The 18,495-nt window shown below is 36.1% G+C and overlaps 1 protein-coding gene across 4 annotated transcripts in view; it reads left to right on the top strand.

Annotated features, from left to right (window-relative positions):
* The window catches only part of UHRF1BP1L (UHRF1 binding protein 1 like), a 107,964-nt gene that overhangs the window by 61,402 nt on the left and 28,067 nt on the right, over positions 1 to 18,495 (top strand). For all 4 annotated transcript variants that reach the window (XM_034987759.1, XM_034987758.1, XM_034987761.1 and 1 more), the window contains 4 exons: positions 4,113 to 4,254; positions 8,001 to 8,194; positions 9,864 to 11,362; positions 11,542 to 11,717. In XM_034987759.1, the coding sequence (XP_034843650.1) occupies positions 4,113 to 4,254; positions 8,001 to 8,194; positions 9,864 to 11,362; positions 11,542 to 11,717 (2,011 nt within the window). The remainder of the gene's footprint in view (positions 1 to 4,112; positions 4,255 to 8,000; positions 8,195 to 9,863; positions 11,363 to 11,541; positions 11,718 to 18,495) is intronic.

The raw sequence follows: 18,495 nt of genomic DNA on the forward strand, positions 1-18,495 counted from the left end.
TATATATATATATATATATATATATATATATATATATATATATATATGTTTTGCTTTCTTTACAATTGGGGATTTAGTGTCTTCTAACAAACAGACCAAAATATACCCAGGACCAAGCGGGTCACCCTGTTTTGTCCACCTGGGAAATTATATTCTTACTTTTTTCCCTTTTTTTTTTTTTTAAGATTTTATTTATTTATTTGACAGAGAGTGAGATAGCGAGAGCAGGAACACAAGCAGGGGGAGTGGGAGAGGGAGAAGCAGGCTTCCCACAGAGCAGGGAGCCCGATGCAGGGCTCTATCCCAGGACCCTGTGATCATGACCTGAGCCCAGATAGTTAACAACTGAGCCACCCAGGTGCCCCTTTTTCCCTTTTTCTTTTTGTTTTTGGTTTCTGACCTCTTTAGATTTGTCTAGTGTGTATTTCACTTGGGCCGTGGTTGATATTTTTGATTTTGTTATCCCATTCATCCATTCTTCTCTGGGCAAAATGCCTAGGAGGAGGAATTCACAACAAAGGAAAGAATGAGAGGTAATACTCTCTGCCACGGATCTAATTGATATGGATATAAGTAAAATGTCAGACCTGGAATTCAGGATAATGATTATAAAGTTACTAGCTGTGCTTGAAAAAGTATAAAAGACACTAGAGAATCTCTTAGTGCAGAAATAAAATCCAATATTATGAACAACTATATGCCATCAAATTAGGCAATCTGGAAGAAATGGATGCATTCCTAGAGACATATAAACTACCAAACCTGCAACAGGAAGAAATAGAAAACCTAAACAGACCCATAGCCAGCAAGAAAATCTCCTGACACACAAGAGTCTAGGGCCAGATGGCTTTCCAGGGGAATTCTACCAAACATTTAAAGAAGAAGTAATACCTATTCTTCTGAAGCTGTTTCAAAAAATAGAAATGGAAGGAAAACTTCCCAACTCTTTCAGTGAGGCCAGCATCACCTTGATCCCCAAACCAGACAAAGACCCCACCAAAAAGGAGAATTACAGACCAGTATTCCTGATGAACATGGATGCCAAAATTCTCACCAACACACTAGCCAATACAATCCAACAGTACATTAAAAGGCTTCTTCACCACGACCAAGTGGGATTTATTCCTGGGCTGCAAGGGTGCTTCAACATCCGCAAATCAATCAATGTGATACATCACATTAATAAAAGAAAGGACAAGAACCATGTGATCCTCTCAATGGATGAGAAAAAGGATTTGACAAAGTACAACATTGTTTCTTGATTAAAACTCTTCACAGTGTAGGGATAGAGGGAACATATCTCAATATCAAAAAAGCCATCTATGAAAAGCCCACAGCGAATATCATTCTCAATGGGAAAAAGCTGAGAGGCTTTTCCCTTAAGGTCAGGAAAACGGCAGGGATGTCCATTATCACCACTGTTGTTCAACATAGTACTAGAAGTCCTAGCCTCAGCAATCAGACAACAAAACAAAAAAAAGGCATTCATATTGGCAAAGAAGAAGTCAATCTCTCACTCTTCACAGATGACATGATACTCTGTGTGGAACCCCCAAAAGACTCCACCCCAAAATTGCTAGAACTCATACAGGAATTCAGCAAACTGGCAGGATATAAAATCAATGCACAAAATCAGTTGCATTTTTATACAGTAACAGTGAGAAGAAAGAGAAATTAAGGAGTCAATTCCATTTACAGTTGCACGCCAAACCATAAGATACCTAGGAATAAATCTAACCAAAGAGGTAAAGGATCCATAATCTAAAAACTACAGAACACTTATGAAAGAAATTGAGGAAGATACAAAGTAATGGAAAAACATTCCATGCTCATGGGTTGGAAGAAGAAATATTGTTAAAATGTTTATGCTACCCAGAGCAATGTACACATTCAATGCAATCCCTATTAAAATACCATAGACATTTTTCACAGAGCTGGAACAAATAATCCTAAAATTTGTATGGAGCCAGAGAAGACCCCAAATTGCCAAGGGGATGTTGAAAAAGAAATCCAAAGTTGGTGGCATCATAGTGCTGGACTTTAAACTATATTACAAAACTGTAATCATCAAGATAGTATGGTACTGGCACAAAAAACAGACACATAGACTAATGGAACAGAATAGAAAACCCAGAAATGGACCCTCAACTCTGTGGTCAACTGATTTTTGACAAAGCAGGAAAGAAGATCCAATGGAAAAGAACAGTCTCTCAATAAATGATGCTGGGAAAATTGGACAGCCACATATAGAGGAATGAAATTGGACCATTCTGTTATACCACACACAAAGATAAACACAAAATGGATGAAAGACCTCAATATGAAACAGGAGTCCGTCAAAACCCTAGAGAACACAGAATCAATCTCTTTGACCTTGGCTGCAGCAACTTCTTGGTAGACACGTCTCCAAAAGCAAGGGAAACAAAAGCAAAAATGAACTATTGGGACTTTATCAAGATAACAAGCTTTTACACAGCAAAGGAAAGTTGACAAAACCAAAAGAAAACTGACAGAATGGAGGAAGATATTTGCAAATGACATATCAGATAAAGGGCTAGTATCCAAGATCTATAAAGAACTTACCAAATTCACCACCCAGAGAACAAATAATCCAGTCAAGAAATGGGTAGAAGACATAAACAGACATTGCTCCAAAGAAGACATCAAATGGCCAACAGACACATGAGAAAATGTTCCACATCACTGGGTATCAGGGAAATACAAATCAAAATCACAATTAGATACCACCTGACACCAATCAGAATGGCTAAAATTAACAAGACAGGAAACAACAAATGTTGGCAAGGATGTGGAGAAAGGGGGAACCCTCTTAATACTGTTGGTGGGAATACAAACTGCTATAGCCACCCTGGAAAACAGTATAGAGGTTCCTCAAGAAGTTAAAAAGAGAGCTACCCTGTGACCCAGCAATTGCACTACTAGGTATGTACCCCAAAGATACAAATGTAGTGATCCGAAGGGGCACATGCACCCCAGTGTTCATAGCAGCAATGTCCACAATTGCCAAACTGTCAAAAGAGCCAAGATGTCCATCAGCAAATTAGTGGATAAAGAAGAGGTGGTGTATATATATACAATGGAATATTACTCAGCCATCAGAAAGGATGAATATTTACCATTTACATCGACGTAGATCGAACTGGAGGGTATTATGCTGAGGGAAATAAGTCAGTCAGAAAAAATTATCATATGGTTTCACTCACATGTGGAATATAAGAAATAGAGTAGAGGATCATAGAGGAAAGGAGGGAAAACTGAATGGTAAGTCATCAGAGAGTGAGACAAACCATGAGAGACTTTTAACTCTAGGAAACAAACTGGTGGTTGCTGGAAGGGATGTGGGTAGGGGGATGGGATATTAGGTGATGGGTATTAAGGAGGGCACATCACGTGATGAGCACTGGGTGTTACATGCAACTGATGAATTATTGAACTCAACATATGAAACTAATGACGTACTATGTGTTGGCTAATCAAATTTAAATTTAAAAAATGAGGTGTAATTGACATATAGCATTATATTAGTTTCAAGTGTACAACGTAATGTTTTGATAGCATTTCACTATTTTTAAGTGTCGTATTCATTGGCATTGTTTTATTTACAGAGTTGTACAGCCATTCCCATATCATCACCATTATCCATCTCCATAATTTTTTTATTATCCCAGCTTGAAACTCTGTATATAGCTAATTATTTTTCATAATGATAAATTGTGATAAACTATTACTATAAATACACACCAGGGAAGCAGTCTGTTCTTGTGGACCTGGATCTGTGTTCTGACTGTACCATTTACTTATTTCTGTTACAGAAATATTCTGATATTTTATGGCTCAAAATAATAGGTTTGCAAGGACTATTGTAAAGAGTTGTTATGATAAGCCTTTAAAGAGGTTATAGTTTTCTGAATAGTTGATTGGTATTATTAAAAATAATTTAATGTGAGCTTAAATATATAATAACGTTTTCATTGGAAATTAATAAATTATTTGAAGTAGTTTTAGGAGTTTGAAGTGATGTTGATGTGGCATAAATTGTTTGGAAAGGGCTTTATTTAGTGTTACTTCAATATGCTTAATTATTTTTTCAGGTCTCTACAGCAGAACAATGTCGTTCTTCCCCCAAGAGTATGATTTCTTGCAATAAGAAATCCCTGTATCTTCCACAGGAAATGTCAGCTGTCTATATAGAATTCACAGAATATTACTATCCAGATGGAAAGGATTTTCCAAGTAAGAGAGTTTCCTGCTTTTTTATTACTTGTCCATTACTTGGGAAGTTGTTCTGTTTCTTCCTAAGTTTTTGAGTTTTATAAACAAAATTCATTGTTCACTTGTCATTGTACTTAGTATATAACTATAGTATAGTATTTTTTTTTAAAGATTTTATTTATTTGAGCGAGAGTGAAAGAGAGAGAACACAAGCAGGGAGAGTAGCAGAGGGAGAAGCAAACTCCATGCTGAGTAGGGAGCCTAACAAGGGGCTCGATCCAAGAACCCCAGGATCATGACCTGGGCTGAAGGCAGAGGCTTAACAGACTGAGCCACCCAGGTGCCTGTATAGTATAGCGTTTTTTACATATTCTGATTATTCATGTTTTTTCTCTCACTAGCTTGTAGCATCCTTTTTTTTTTTAATCTTTTTAAAAATTATTTTATTTATTTGAGAGAGTGAGAGAGAGGGATCGCATGAGGAGGGGGAGGGGCAGAGGGAGAGGAGAGGCATACTCCCCGCTGAGCAGGGAGCCTGAGGTGAGGCACCCAGAGATCATGACCTGAGCTGAAGGCAGACGCTTAACCAACTGAGCCACCCAGGTGCCCCAGGTTGTAGCCATCCGTAATGTTGGGAATTATGTAGTAGTCATGCTTCATTTTATCCCTGAGGTTTGACTCATTTCTTTACTTAGTAGCTGTTTGTTGAATGAAAGAATTTATGAAAGTTAGGTTATTTATAGAATAAGGTCATTTTTTTCCCTTAGTAAAGCCTATTTATATTTCAGCTATATAAAACTATATTTCATTGAAAAATTAATGAGTTATTCTTTTAGCTATAGAGAAATTTTTTTGCTGTTTTTTAATGCACAAACGTATACTTTGGACAACCTTTGGCTCTTGTCTTTAGCTAGAAACATTGAGTTACATGAATTTTTGTTTGTAAGGTATTTTGGGGTCCTAAGGTTAAAATAATTATACATTTGTGTTCTTTGAATGGTAAATTTCTATACTATTGTCTCAGTTCATCCAGGAGTTGTGCAAACTAAAATTTGCCTTTGTTTATGTGTACCTTTTTGTTTAACTGTCTAACCATTTAATTCTTGTTTGTGCCAAAGTTTTGGGATCTAATTCTCACCATCTTCATGGTTTTCAGTAGTCTTTTGTTATTTCTCATTTGTTTCTCTTTTCTACCTTCCTGACTAAAACAGTGAGGAAATTAAGTAAAGACATTTGCTCAGCACCTTAGTAAGATGGCACAGCTGAAACTCAAGGATGGGTCATCTATATCAAAATTCGTTGTGTGTCTTCCCTCCAGTCCCCAGCTATATTACACGCCTTCCTAGGATATTCACAACCATTTGTCTATAATTGGAGAATCCCATTGTTTCCAGCCTTCCGCACCTCTCACAAATCATTGTTTTCTTTAACTAATACATCACTGAACTAGTAATTCTTCAGAGTTAAGACTAGTTTCCAGGATTTCTGATTTCTAATCTAGGTTTATTTATTTCTATCAGTTTTGTTAACATGTGCCAAAGGAATATAATCTCATTTTACAATATATATATTTTTTCTGATAAAAATGTAAGATTCCTTCTCAGCAATTTAAACCCTAGCTCCATAGATACTTAGGGGTGGAATTGCTAGGTTACTTTTAACTGTTTTTAATTTAACTGTTCATTATCAAAAATTTCAAACATACATAAAAATAAAGAGGAGAGTGCATTGAATCCCCATGTACAAAGATCCATTTTCAGTCCTTACATTTCATCTCTTTGTTAAGCAACCCAACTTTAAAATATATCACTTTTTAAATATTGTAAATGTAATATATATTATGGGTTATTTTTTTTTAAATGCCAAAAATAATTGCTCACAAGCCTACAATTTAGAGATGACTTCTGCTAAAACATAAGTGTATGAATTTGCTAGGGCTGTCATAACAAAGTACCATAGGCTGGGTGATTCAAACAAAAGAAATGTATTTCCTCATAATTCTTGAGACTGTAAGTTCTAGATCAAGTGTCAGCAGGGTCGTTTCTTCAAAGACCTCTCCTTGGCTTGTAGATTTCTATCTTTTCATGGGGTCTTTCCTCTGTGTTTCCTAATAATGCCGATCATATTGGACTAGGGCCCACCCACATGAACTCATATTTACCATGATTGCGTCTTTAAAAGTTCTTTCTCCAAATACAGTCATATTCTGAGATACCCTGAGTTAGAACTTTATTAGCATATCAATTTTGAGGGGACATGGTTCAGACCATAACCATAAGCATAGTGTTCCTAGTCCTGTTTTTAATATATGTGTTTCTATTATATGTTTTATTTACATCCTGTCCTTTCCCCTTGATGATATGAGCATATTCCAGGTTTCTACAGGTTTATTTTAAATATCTTTAATAACTGTATAATAATCTATTTCATAAGTAATCCTCTGTTAGATACTGTATAGACTTTTCTACTGCTTAGTACACCAGGTTTCTTTCTCTGTCCCAGATCTGCAGAGCCCGGGTTCTTCTTTCCTTCTGTACTGTAGCCTTGGGGACTGCATTTGCTCTCTAGTCCTCTCTGTAGCTGTCATCATCACAAAGTCTATAATTGAGAGGCCTTTCTTCCTTCCTTCTAGAGTGATGTGATCTCAACATCTCGCTGCCTTTCTATTTTCAAATACAAGCACCTCCACATCCCAATTGGCTGTCTCTGTTGGACTTGAATTGCAATTTTTCTACCTGTGTCTGTCTTGAATAAAAACCTACGGACTTTTTATTACTTTTATTACTTTACACCATACACAAAATGTAGTTGGTGTTCAGTGAATCTTTGTTGAAAGAAAATGAATGAAGGAATGAATGAACAAATGAATGAATGAATGCCAAAAATGTCCTATTCAGGACATTATTATAATGCTGTCTCTTTATTGATATCCTATTCCTTGGGTTTATTTTCCTAAATTATTATTGTCGAAAAGTTCTAGATATGCATGCTATTTGCTTTACTAGAAGTAAATAGGTCTGAATGTTTAGAATAAAAGATTTTTTATAAATAAAAGATACTCTGAAAATAATAATGGCTTTTATGGTATAAACAAAAGGATTACAGGAAGTGATATATACTATAATTGTGAATATTTGTTTAATATAAATTAGCACTAAAACATTTATCCAACTCCTGAGCATTCTAATATTTGGGGGGAGCTATGAAAAAGAGTATATTCCTTTTATTATTTACTAGATACTTGAGTTTTTACTTTGCACCAAGCACTATTCTAGGGTTAGGATTAAGTGGAGAATAAAAGTGTATGGCCTCTCAAGGAGATCTGCCTTGTTTACCACTTTCATAAGTCACTGTTCTCATATTTTAGAGGATTCGGATTGCATGCATGTAGTATAAGTCCTTACAGAAATATCTGATTAAGGACCACAACTGTGATGTGATACTTCATCAAGAAGGTAAGGTTTTTTGAAGTTTGCTTCTTGGTGACTATAACATTAGGAAAAGAGATCTAAATAGTACTTCCTATTCATACTGATAGTTTTAGATTAAGTAGTATATTTTCAGTTAGTGAAGCATAGAAAAATCTTGTTTTGTCTATCTAAAAGTGTTTGCTATCATCCACATGTCACTTTAATTTTGTAAATAAAATTTCAAAACCTTATTATCTTAATTTAAAAAGAATAAAAGTTGTTAAAAATGTTTTCTCTCAAGGAAGATTTAGACTATCTGTTCATTAAAAATTTTTTTCTAATTTTTTTTCTCCACAGTTCCATCTGCCAACCTTTATAGCCAACTGAATGCACTACAGTTTACTGTGGATGAAAGAAGTATTCTATGGTTAAATCAATTTCTGTTGGATTTAAAACAGAGTCTTAATCAATTTATGGCTGTATACAAGTTGAATGACCATTCAAAATCTGATGAGCATGTTGATATTCGAGTTGATGGCTTAATGCTAAAGGTACCATGTAAACAAGTGGCTGTAACAACAAAACCATATTTCTTTCCTTTTTTTATTAAAGATTTATTTATTTACTTGAGAGAGAGAGAGAGGTGGGGACAGGGGCAGAGGGAGAGTCTCAAGCTGACGCTGCACTGGGTACAGAGCCCAGTGTGGGGCTCGATCTCATGACCCTGAGGTTAGGACCTGAGCTGAAACCAAGAGTTGGATGCTTAACCGACTGTGCCACCCAGGCGCCCCACAAAACTGTTTTTAGAGAAGTTAATAGCATTAGAATTTCTAGGATTTAAGATAGGTACTCAAATATAAATCAACTTTATTGTAATCTTAATTTTGATTTTGAAATTTCAGTTTTAGTTTTGATTTTTAATTTAAAAAGCTTTAAGCGACTGTTTTCCCCCCTTCTTTCTAAATTAAATCAGTATTACTAAAAGTATTACTAAAAGCTTACTATACTCTAAGTATATAAGTGCTAAGTTTGGAAAAACTTTTATTTTATCACTGCTCATCCATTTGGAGGTAAGCAGAAATAAAATTTAGTCATTTTTTTCCCTACATCTTACCAGACCAGATAAAATTTTTCTTTCAAAAGTGGTAATTAATACAACAGAACTAGTAAGTTAGATCTGTGTTTAATTTTTCAGTTACTCTGTTCCTGTTACTGATATCCAAAGATAATAGGAAGTTGATTTGTATTACAGCCAAGTAGTTGATAATCTGAATCCCATGCATATTTTAGCTCTAAAGGAGGGAAGTTTTTTTTTTTTAATAAAACAGCTACTATAGTGTAGTAAATAGAATAAGACTTGGACATGGATGAAAAATTTCAGTTTCTAGGTTGTTGCTGGTACTCTAAGTTTCTATACCTTTAATTTCTTCTCTGTAAAATGCGGTTATGAATAAAACTCCTACATCACAAAAATGTTTTAAAGATTTCCTCAAAGATCTTACTATATTCAATATAAAAAGACACATTTTATAACAATTATTTTATTTTACAATTTTATTTACTATTATACTCTAAGACAGTTATGTAATGATCTTTACACTTTCTCAATATGTACAGTTTTAAAACCAGTCCCTTTGAACTCTTTGATGTGAATATTTTGAGGACTGAGGTTATTTCTGAAAAATTATTTTAGTAAATAGTTTGACCTGTCCTCTAAAGTTTATTTTCTTAATAGTTTTATCCCAGAAAAGTCATTCTAATGACATCTCTCCAGTCATTCCATTTACCCATCCAGTCATCCTCCAAATCTCTTGGATTTAAAATATCCTAAGAAAAAGTTCCTTTTTCCAAACTTACCACTTATATACTTAGGGTATAGTAAGCTTTTAGTAATAACTGATTTAATTTAGTTTCATTTTGTTGTTGTTTGTTTTGTTTTGTGATATGTTGTATGCAAATATGCATATATATTATGTTCACTATTCATTATTTATGGTTTTTGTAAGTTGTTTTTTTCTTAGTGGTTAATCAGTTAAGTCCCTTTTCCTTGGTTTAATAAAAATGTTTGGGGGAGAGAGTTGGTATTTTATGTCTGGGTAGGAAAGTAGTGTTCTGGGGGGAAACACCAAAAAGAAGTCCTGAGCTAAATTATGTTTCTGATTAGTTTATCTTCAGATGTATATGGATTTGTAAGTTAGATTAATGTTTTTTCTCTTGTAGTTTGTCATTCCTTCTGAAATGAAATCTGAATGTCATCAAGATCAACCACATGCAGTTTCTATTCAGAGTTCTGAAATGATTGCCACAAATACAAGGCATTGTCCAAACTGTCGACATTCTGATCTAGAAGCTTTGTTTCAAGACTTTAAAGATTGTGATTTTTTCAGTAAAGCATATACCAGCTTCCCCAAATCTGGTGACAATTTTAATCTTTTGCATCCAATCTTCCAGAGACATGCTCATGAACAAGATACTAAAATGCATGAAGTTTATAAAGGAAATATTACTCCCAAGTTGAATAAACACACTCTTAAAACTTCTGCTGCCACAGATGTTTGGGCTTTGTACTTTTCTCAATTTTGGATAGATTATGAAGGGACAAAGAGTGGGAAAGGGCGACCAATAAATTTTGTAGACTCTTTCCCTCTTTCCATCTGGATTTGCTTACCAACAAGGTATGCAGTGTCACAAAAAGAGCTACAGTCTTGTAATCAAGTATGTCTAAATACATCACGAAGTGAATCTAGTGATCTGACTGGCCGTCTCAAGCGGAAGAAGCTCTTGAAAGAGTATTACAGTACAGAATCTGAGCCCTTGACAAATGGTAGTCAGAAACCTTCAGATACATTTTTAAGATTTTCCTCTTCACCATCAGATGCAGATGTTCATGTCCTAGTTCACATTCATAAGCATGTCAGTATGCAGATCAATCACTACCAGTATCTGCTCTTGCTTTTCCTCCATGAGTCACTTATTCTGCTTTTGGAGAACTTAAGGAAAGATGTAGAAGCTGTGACTGGCACTCCTGCTAGTCAGGCATCCATTTGTATTGGAATTTTACTTAAAAGTGCAGAAGTGGCTCTTTTGCTACATCCAGTGGATCAAGGAAATACTCTTAAGTCTCCTGTTGCTGAAAGCGTGAGCCCAATGGTTCCTGATTATTTGCCTACAGAAAATGGAGAATTTTTGTCTTCCAAAAGGAAACAAGATAGTAGTGGTATAAATCAAATTAGAAGTGTAACTGTTAATCTCATGTCAGACAACAGATCTATGAGTGTTGACCTGAGCCATGTGCCTTCGAAGGATCCTTTGCTTTTTAAATCAGCTAGTGATACAAATCTGCAAAAAGGTATTTCTTTTCTGGATTGTTTATCAGATAAAAATTTAGGGAAAATAAGTGAAGATGAAAGTAGTGGAATTGTCTGCAAAAGTGGATCAGGAGAAATTGGATCAGAAACAAGTGACAAAAAGGATTCATCTTATACGGATTCAATTAGTGTCTTAAACCACAGAGAAGATTCAAATTTGCTATCCTTTGATACTGATGGTAATCAAAACATACTTTCAAATAGTTTAAGTAGTAGAGGACATGAAACCATAGAGCCAGTCTTTAAAGCTGAAGATTTGCTTCCAGAAACAGCTTCACTCTCTGAGAACCTAGAAATCAATCAAGAAGAAGCACCGACAGTTAGAACACTTACATCTCAGTCATCTTTAAGGTAACAACATACTACTGGAATTTGGGGGGGGGGGGGGGTTGGTTTTCTGTGCATATGTTTGTGGTGGGGGCATATTTTGTTTTTGGACAGTAAACCTCATGACAAAATAAGGCATTGCTAGAGTTAACACATAGAAAAATAGGTTTAATGTGATGTTTTTCTAATAATTTTGTAAACAGTGGAAAGCCTAAGGAACGTATCCTGCCCAGTCTGGCTCCACTCTGTGTTTCTTCTAAGAACATGAAGAGAAGCTCCTCACAGACCTCACTGGATACCATTTCACTTGACAGTATGATACTGGAAGAACAGTTGTTAGAAAGTGATGGAAGTGATACTCATATATTTTTGGAAAAAGGTAAATTCATATTAAATATTCAAATCTTAGAAGTGATGTTTAAGTATTTTTAGTTTTATTCAATAATAAATTATAGCCCCCAAAAGACTTATTTTATTTACACACATACATACCTATATAATACAAAGAGCATTGTACCTAACTTTCTAATGGTTCTTCTGTTGCTTTTTTATGGCCACATACAGCAATTATTTGTATATAGTCATTTAGAGCATAAAGCAAACCACCTGAATGCTATTAGCTTCTTGTCATAGAGACTCCTTTATATGAAATTTTGGTTAGGTTGGCTTAATTTGCTTGATGAATTCTCAATTATGTTGGTCCTAAGACTGGAATTTTTCCTGACTGGATCTACTCATCTCCATAGCTAGGATTCTGTCAGGTACATGATTATGAATGATGGAACTACATGATTCCCCCATTTTACTCAGAGCCAACTAATGCCCCCAGGAGACTACTAGGAATGTATTAGAAAGTATTAAATGCATTCCCATCACTAAGACATTGGGGACTTTGTGAACAGGAATGAAAGCATGGGCCATAGCTAGAGATGAGTTGCCAGACACTGAAGTAAGTGAGACCAGACATAAATACAAATTACTTTGTGAATGAAGGATAATAAGCCTATTACTGATGATGTTGAAAACAGCTTAGGGTGAAGAAGTGCTCATAGCTTCAGAAACTGAAGCTTAGAGAAATTAGTATACAGTCAGGAAGTGAGAGGGGCAGTTTTGGAACTCAGCTAGATGGATCCAAGAGCCTAAGCTTTTAACCAACCAGTATTTTATCCTAGATCCCCAGACTTGGGAAATGATTACCACGTGTGTAGAAGAGGTACTAATATGGGTCATAGAACTCTATTCTAGATTCACAGATAGCTCTGTTGCCTAGTTCTCCAGCTCCCTTTATTGCTTAAAATCCTACCTTAGCAGATTTCTGCTTTATGATCAAACTATACTTCAAAAACAGTGTTCCTGTAGAAAATATCCCCAATTGCTCTCAGAAAGCATTAGTGATTTCCTTATTATTATTTCTAAAAATTAAATAATAACAGTGACTTCCACTCAATATAGAAAACTTGGAAATACAGACAACTACAATTTGGAAAATAAAATAACCCAAAGGTCTCACAATTAGATACCATAATTTATTCTATGACTTTGTGTATATATTCATATATGTATGTATTTGGTGTCATTCTATATATATGTTTTTTAACCTACTTTTTATCACTTGTAATCATTTCTAACTATTTAAACTCCTTTGAAAATATTTTTAAAATCTATATTAAATTGACATGAAAATGTACCATGACTTGTTTTTAAAGATTTTATTTATTGAGAGAGAGTGCGCATGCGCAGGGGGGAGGGGCAAAAGAAGAGGGAGAGAGACAGAGAATCCCGAGCAGGCTCCACCCCTGGCGTGCAGACCAGCGTGGGGCTCCAGGCAGGCTCGATCCCATCACCCTGAGATCATGACCCTAGCCAAAATCAAGAGTCGGGCATCTAACCAACTGAGCCACCCAGGTGCCTCTGTACCATGACCTTTTTTAATCATTTCCCTGATAGTGAATGCTTAGATTATTTATAGTTTTCTGTGGTTATAAAAATGCTGTAATTCATATCAATGTTCATAAATTTTTGTCTGCATTTCTAATTACTGACTTTGAATAGATTCCAGCAGTAGACTGTTTTTTGGATCTTGCAAATATAAGGGGATTGATTCTGTGTGTAACATTTATTTATGTATGTATGTATGTAATGAATGAATGAGAGCGAAAGAACGGTGAAGGAGAGGGCGGGACAGAGAATCCTGACCAGATTCTGCCCTGAGTAAAGAGCCTGATGCGGGGCTTGATTCTACCACCCTGACTGAGATTACGACCTGACCTGAAACTAAGAGTCAGTAGCTTAACCGACTGAGCCACCCAGGCGCCCCTGTCTGTAACAGTTAAACGATATGTGACTATAAATTTCTAGTTCTCCTGAACCATAATGATTTTCTTTATGTCAGAAGAATTGATTTGCCTTAGGAAGAGACTCTTGTTTTTTGTGTTCTTTTGTTTTAATTTTACAAGAAGTATATGAATACTTTCTCGTTATAAAGAAATCAGATATTATGGAAATATGTGGAGTAAAAATTGAAAGTGTCACTTTAATACCACCCTTATTCTATCCTTGATACTATTCCCCACTCTAGAAATAACTGCCATCAACTTTTTATATATATATTTCCAGATGTTTTTCTATGTGTTTTTCTATACATGTATGTTTATATATGTACACACCACACATATGTGTACAGATATACAGTACCTATGCATGTGTATACATATTTTTGAATATACATACTAATGAACAAACATGTAGTTGGGACTGCCATCACACCATAGGCTCCTAACCGTCTTCCCATTTCTCTTCTTGTGAATTTCCAATTCATTCTTTGTTCCATAGGCACAATACTCTTAACGACTGAGCCACCCGGGCGCCCCAGGCACAATACTCTTTTTTTTTATTATGTTATGTTAATCACCATACATTACATTATTAGTTTTTGATAATAGTGTTCCATGATTCATTGTGTGCGTATAAAAAACCCAGTGCTCCATTCAATACGTGCCTTCTTTAATACCCACCACCAGGCTAACCGATCCCCCCACACCCCTCTCCTCTAGAACCCTCAGTTTGTTTCTCAGAGTCCATAGTGTCTCATGGTTCGTCTCCCGCTCCGATTTTCCCCCCTTCATTTTTCCCTTCCTACTATATGTTTCTTTTTTTTAACATATAATGTATTATTTGTTTCAGGGGTACAGGTCTGTGATTCAACAGTCTTACACAATTCACAGTGCTCACCATAGCACATACCCTCCCCAATGTCTATCACCCAGCCACCCCATCCTTCCCACCCCCACCACTCCAGCAACCCTCAGTTTGTTTCCTGAGATTAAGAATTCCTCATATCAGTGAGATCATATGATCCTTGTCTTTCTCTGATTGACTTATTTCACTCAGCATAATACCCTCCAGCTCCATCCAGGTCGTTGCAAGTGGCAAGATTTCATTCCTATTGATGGCTGTATAATATTCGATTGTGTGTGTGTATATATATATATATATACACACACACACCACATCTTGATCCATTCATCTGTCGATGGACATCTTAGCTCTTTCCATAGTTTGGCTATTGTGGACATTGCTGTTATAAACATTGGGGTATATGTACCCCTTCGGATTCCTACATTTGTATCTTTGGGGTAAATACCCAGTAGTATAATTGCTTGGTCGTATGGTAGCTCTATTTTCAACCTTCTGAGGAACCTCCATACTGTTTTCCAGAGTGGCTTCACCAGCTTGCATTCCCACCAACGGTGTAGGAGGGTTCCCCTTTTTCCGCATCCCCGCCAACATCTGTCATTTCCTGACTTGTTAATTTTAGCCATTCTAACTGGTGTGGGGTGGTATCTCGTTGAGGTTTTGATTTGGATTTCCCTGATACCGAGCGATGTTGAGCACTTTTTCATGTGTCTGTTGGCCATTTGGATGTCTTCTTTGGAAAAATGTCTGTTCATGTCTTCTGCCCATTTCTTGATTGGATTCTTTGTTCTTTGGGTGTTGAGTTTAAGAAGTTCTTTATAGATTTTGGATACTAGCCCTTTATCTAATATGTCATTTGCAAATATCTTCTCCCATTCTTTCGGTTGTCTTTTGGTTTTGTTGACTGTTTCTTTTGCTGTGCAAAAGCTTTTTATCTTGATGAAGTCCCAATTGTTCATTTTTGCCCTTGCTTCCCTTGCCTTTGGCGATGTTTCTAGGAAGAAGTTGCTGCAGCTGAGGTCGAAGAGGTTGCTGCCTGTGTTCTCCTCTAGGATTTTGATGGACTCCTGTCTCATATTTAGGTCTTTCAACCATTTTGAGTCTATTTTGTGTGTGGTGTAAGAAAATGGTCCAGTTTCATTCTTCTGCTTGTGGCTGTCCAATTTTCCCAACACCATTTGTTGAAGAGACTGTCTTCTTTCCATTGGACATTCTTTCCTGCTTTGTCGAAGATGAGTTGACCATAGAGTTGAGGGTCCATTTCTGGGCTCTCTATTCTGTTCCATTGATCTATGTGTCTGTTTTTGGGCCAGTACCATACTGTCTTGATGATGACAGCTTTGTAATAGAGCTGGAAGTCCGGAATTGTGATGCCACCAACTTTGCTTTTCTTTTTCAACATTCCTCTGGCTATTCGCGGTCTTTTCTGGTTCCATACAAATTTTAGGATGATTTGTTCCATTTCTTTGAAAAAACTGGTATTTTGCTGGGGATTGCATTGAATCTGTAGATTGCTCTAGGTAGCATTGACATCTTTACAATATTTGTTCTTCCAATCCATAAGCATGGAACGTTTTCCATTTCTTTGTGTCTTCCTCAATTTCTTTCATGAGTATTTTATAGTTCTCTGAGGACCGATTCTTTGCCTCTTTGGTTAGATTTATTCCTAGGTATCTTATGGTTTTGGGTGCAATTGTAAATGGGATCGACTCCTTAATTTCTCTTTCTTCTGTCTTGCTGTTTGTGTATAGGAATGCCACTGATTTCTGTGCATTGATTTTATATCCTGCCACTTTACTGAATTCCTGTATAAGATCTAGCAGTTTTGGGGTGGAATCTTTTGGGTTTTCCACATAAAGTATCATATCATCTGCAAAGAGTGAGAGTTTGACTTCTTTGCTGATTTGGATGCCTTTTATTTCTTTTTGTTGTCTGACTGCTGTGGCTAGGACTTCTAATACTGTGTTGAATAGCAGTGGTGATAGTGGACATCCCTGCCGTGTTCCCAACCTTAGGGGGAAAGCTCTCAGTTTTTCCCCATTGAGAATGATATTCGCTGTGGGTTTTTCATAGATGGCTTTTATGATATTGATGTATGTGCCCTCCATCCCTATACTCTGAAGAGTTTTGATCAAGAAAGGATGCTGTACTTTGTCAAATGCTTTTTCTGCATCTATTGAGAGGATCATATGGTTCTTGTTCTTTCTTTTATTAATGTATTGTATCACATTGATTGATTTGCGGATGTTGAACCAACCTTGCGGCGCAGGGATGAATCCCACTTGGTTGTGGTGAATAATCCTTTTAATGTACTGTTGGATCCTATTGGCTAGTATTTTGGTGGAATTTTTGCATCCATGTTCATCAAGGATATTGGTCTCTAATTCTCCTTTTTAATGGAGTCTTTGTCTGGTTTTGGAATTAAGGTAATGTAAGGTAATGGTGGCCTCATAAAATGAGTTGGGATGTTTTCCTTCCATTTCTATTTTTTGGAACAGTTTCAGAAGAATAGGTATTAATTCTTCTTGAAATGTTTGGTAGAATTCCCCCGGGAAGCCATGTGGCCCTGGGCTTTTGTTTGTTGGGAGATTTTTGATGACTGCTTCAATTTCCTTAGTGGTTATAGGTCTGTTCAGGTTTTCTATTTCTTCCTGGTTCAGTTTTGGTAGTTGATACATCTCTAGGAATGCATCCATTTCTTCCAGATTATCTGATTTTGCTGACATATAGTTGCTTATAATATGTTCTTATAATTGTATTTCTTTGGTGTTGGTCATGCTCTCTCCTCTTTCATTCATGATTTTATTTATTTGGGTCTTTTCTCTTTTCTTTTTGATAAGTCTGGCCAGGGGTTTATCAATCTTGTTAATTCTTTCAAAGAACCAGCTCCTAGTTTTGTTGATCTGTTCTACTGTTCTTTTGGTTTCTATTTCATTGATTTCTGCTCTGATCTTTATTATTTCTCTTCTCCTGCTGGGTTTAGGCTTTATTTGCTGTTCTTTCTCTAGCTCCTTTAGGTGTAGAGTTAAGTTGTATATTTGAGACCTTTCTTGTTTCTTGAGAAAGGCTTGTATTGCTATATAATTTCCTCTTAGGACTGCCTTTGCTGCATCCCAAAGATTTTGAACAGTTGTGTTTTCATTTTCATTGGTTTCCATGAATTTTTTTAATTCTTCTTTAATATCCTGAGTTGACCCATTCATTCTTTAGTAGGATGCTCTTTAGCCTCCATGTATTTGAGTTCTTTCCGAATTTCCTCTTGTGATTGAGTTCTAGTTTCAAAGCATTGTGGTCTGAAACTATGCAGGGAATGATCCCAATCTTCTGGTACCAGTTGAGACCTGATTTGTGACCTCGAATGTGATCTATTCTGGAGAATGTTCCATGGGCACTAGAGAAGAATGTGTATTCTGTTGCTTTGGGATGGAATGTTCTGAATATATCTGTGAAGTCCATTTGGTCCAGTGTGTCATTTAAAGTCTTTATTTCCTTGTTGATCTTTTGCTTAGATGATCTGTCCATTTCAGTGAGGGGGTGTTAAAGTCCCCTACTATTATTGTATTGTTGTTGATGTGTTTCTTTGCGCTTTTTTTTTTTTTTTTTTTGCTTTTGTTATTAATTGGCTTATATAAGTGGCTGCTCCCATGTTAGGGGCATAGATATTTACAGTTGTTAGATCTTCTTGTTGGATAGACCCTTTAAGTAGGATATAGTGTCCTTCCTCATCTCTTATTATAGTCTTTGGCTTAAAATCTAATTTGTCTGATATGAGGATTGCCACCCCAGCTTTCTTTTGGTGTCCATTAGCATGGTAAATGGTTTTCCACCCCCTCACTTTCAATTTGGAGTTGTCTTTGGGTCTAAAATGAGTCTCTTGCAGACAGCATATTGATAGGTCTTGTTTTTTTATCCAATTTGATAGCCCGTGTCTTTTGATTGGGGCATTTAGCCCATTTACATTC

The sequence above is a fragment of the Mirounga leonina genome, unplaced genomic scaffold (genome assembly GCF_011800145.1).
Source record: "Mirounga leonina isolate KUSES-001 unplaced genomic scaffold, KU_Mleo_1.0 Mir_418, whole genome shotgun sequence".
NCBI lineage: Eukaryota > Metazoa > Chordata > Mammalia > Carnivora > Phocidae > Mirounga > Mirounga leonina.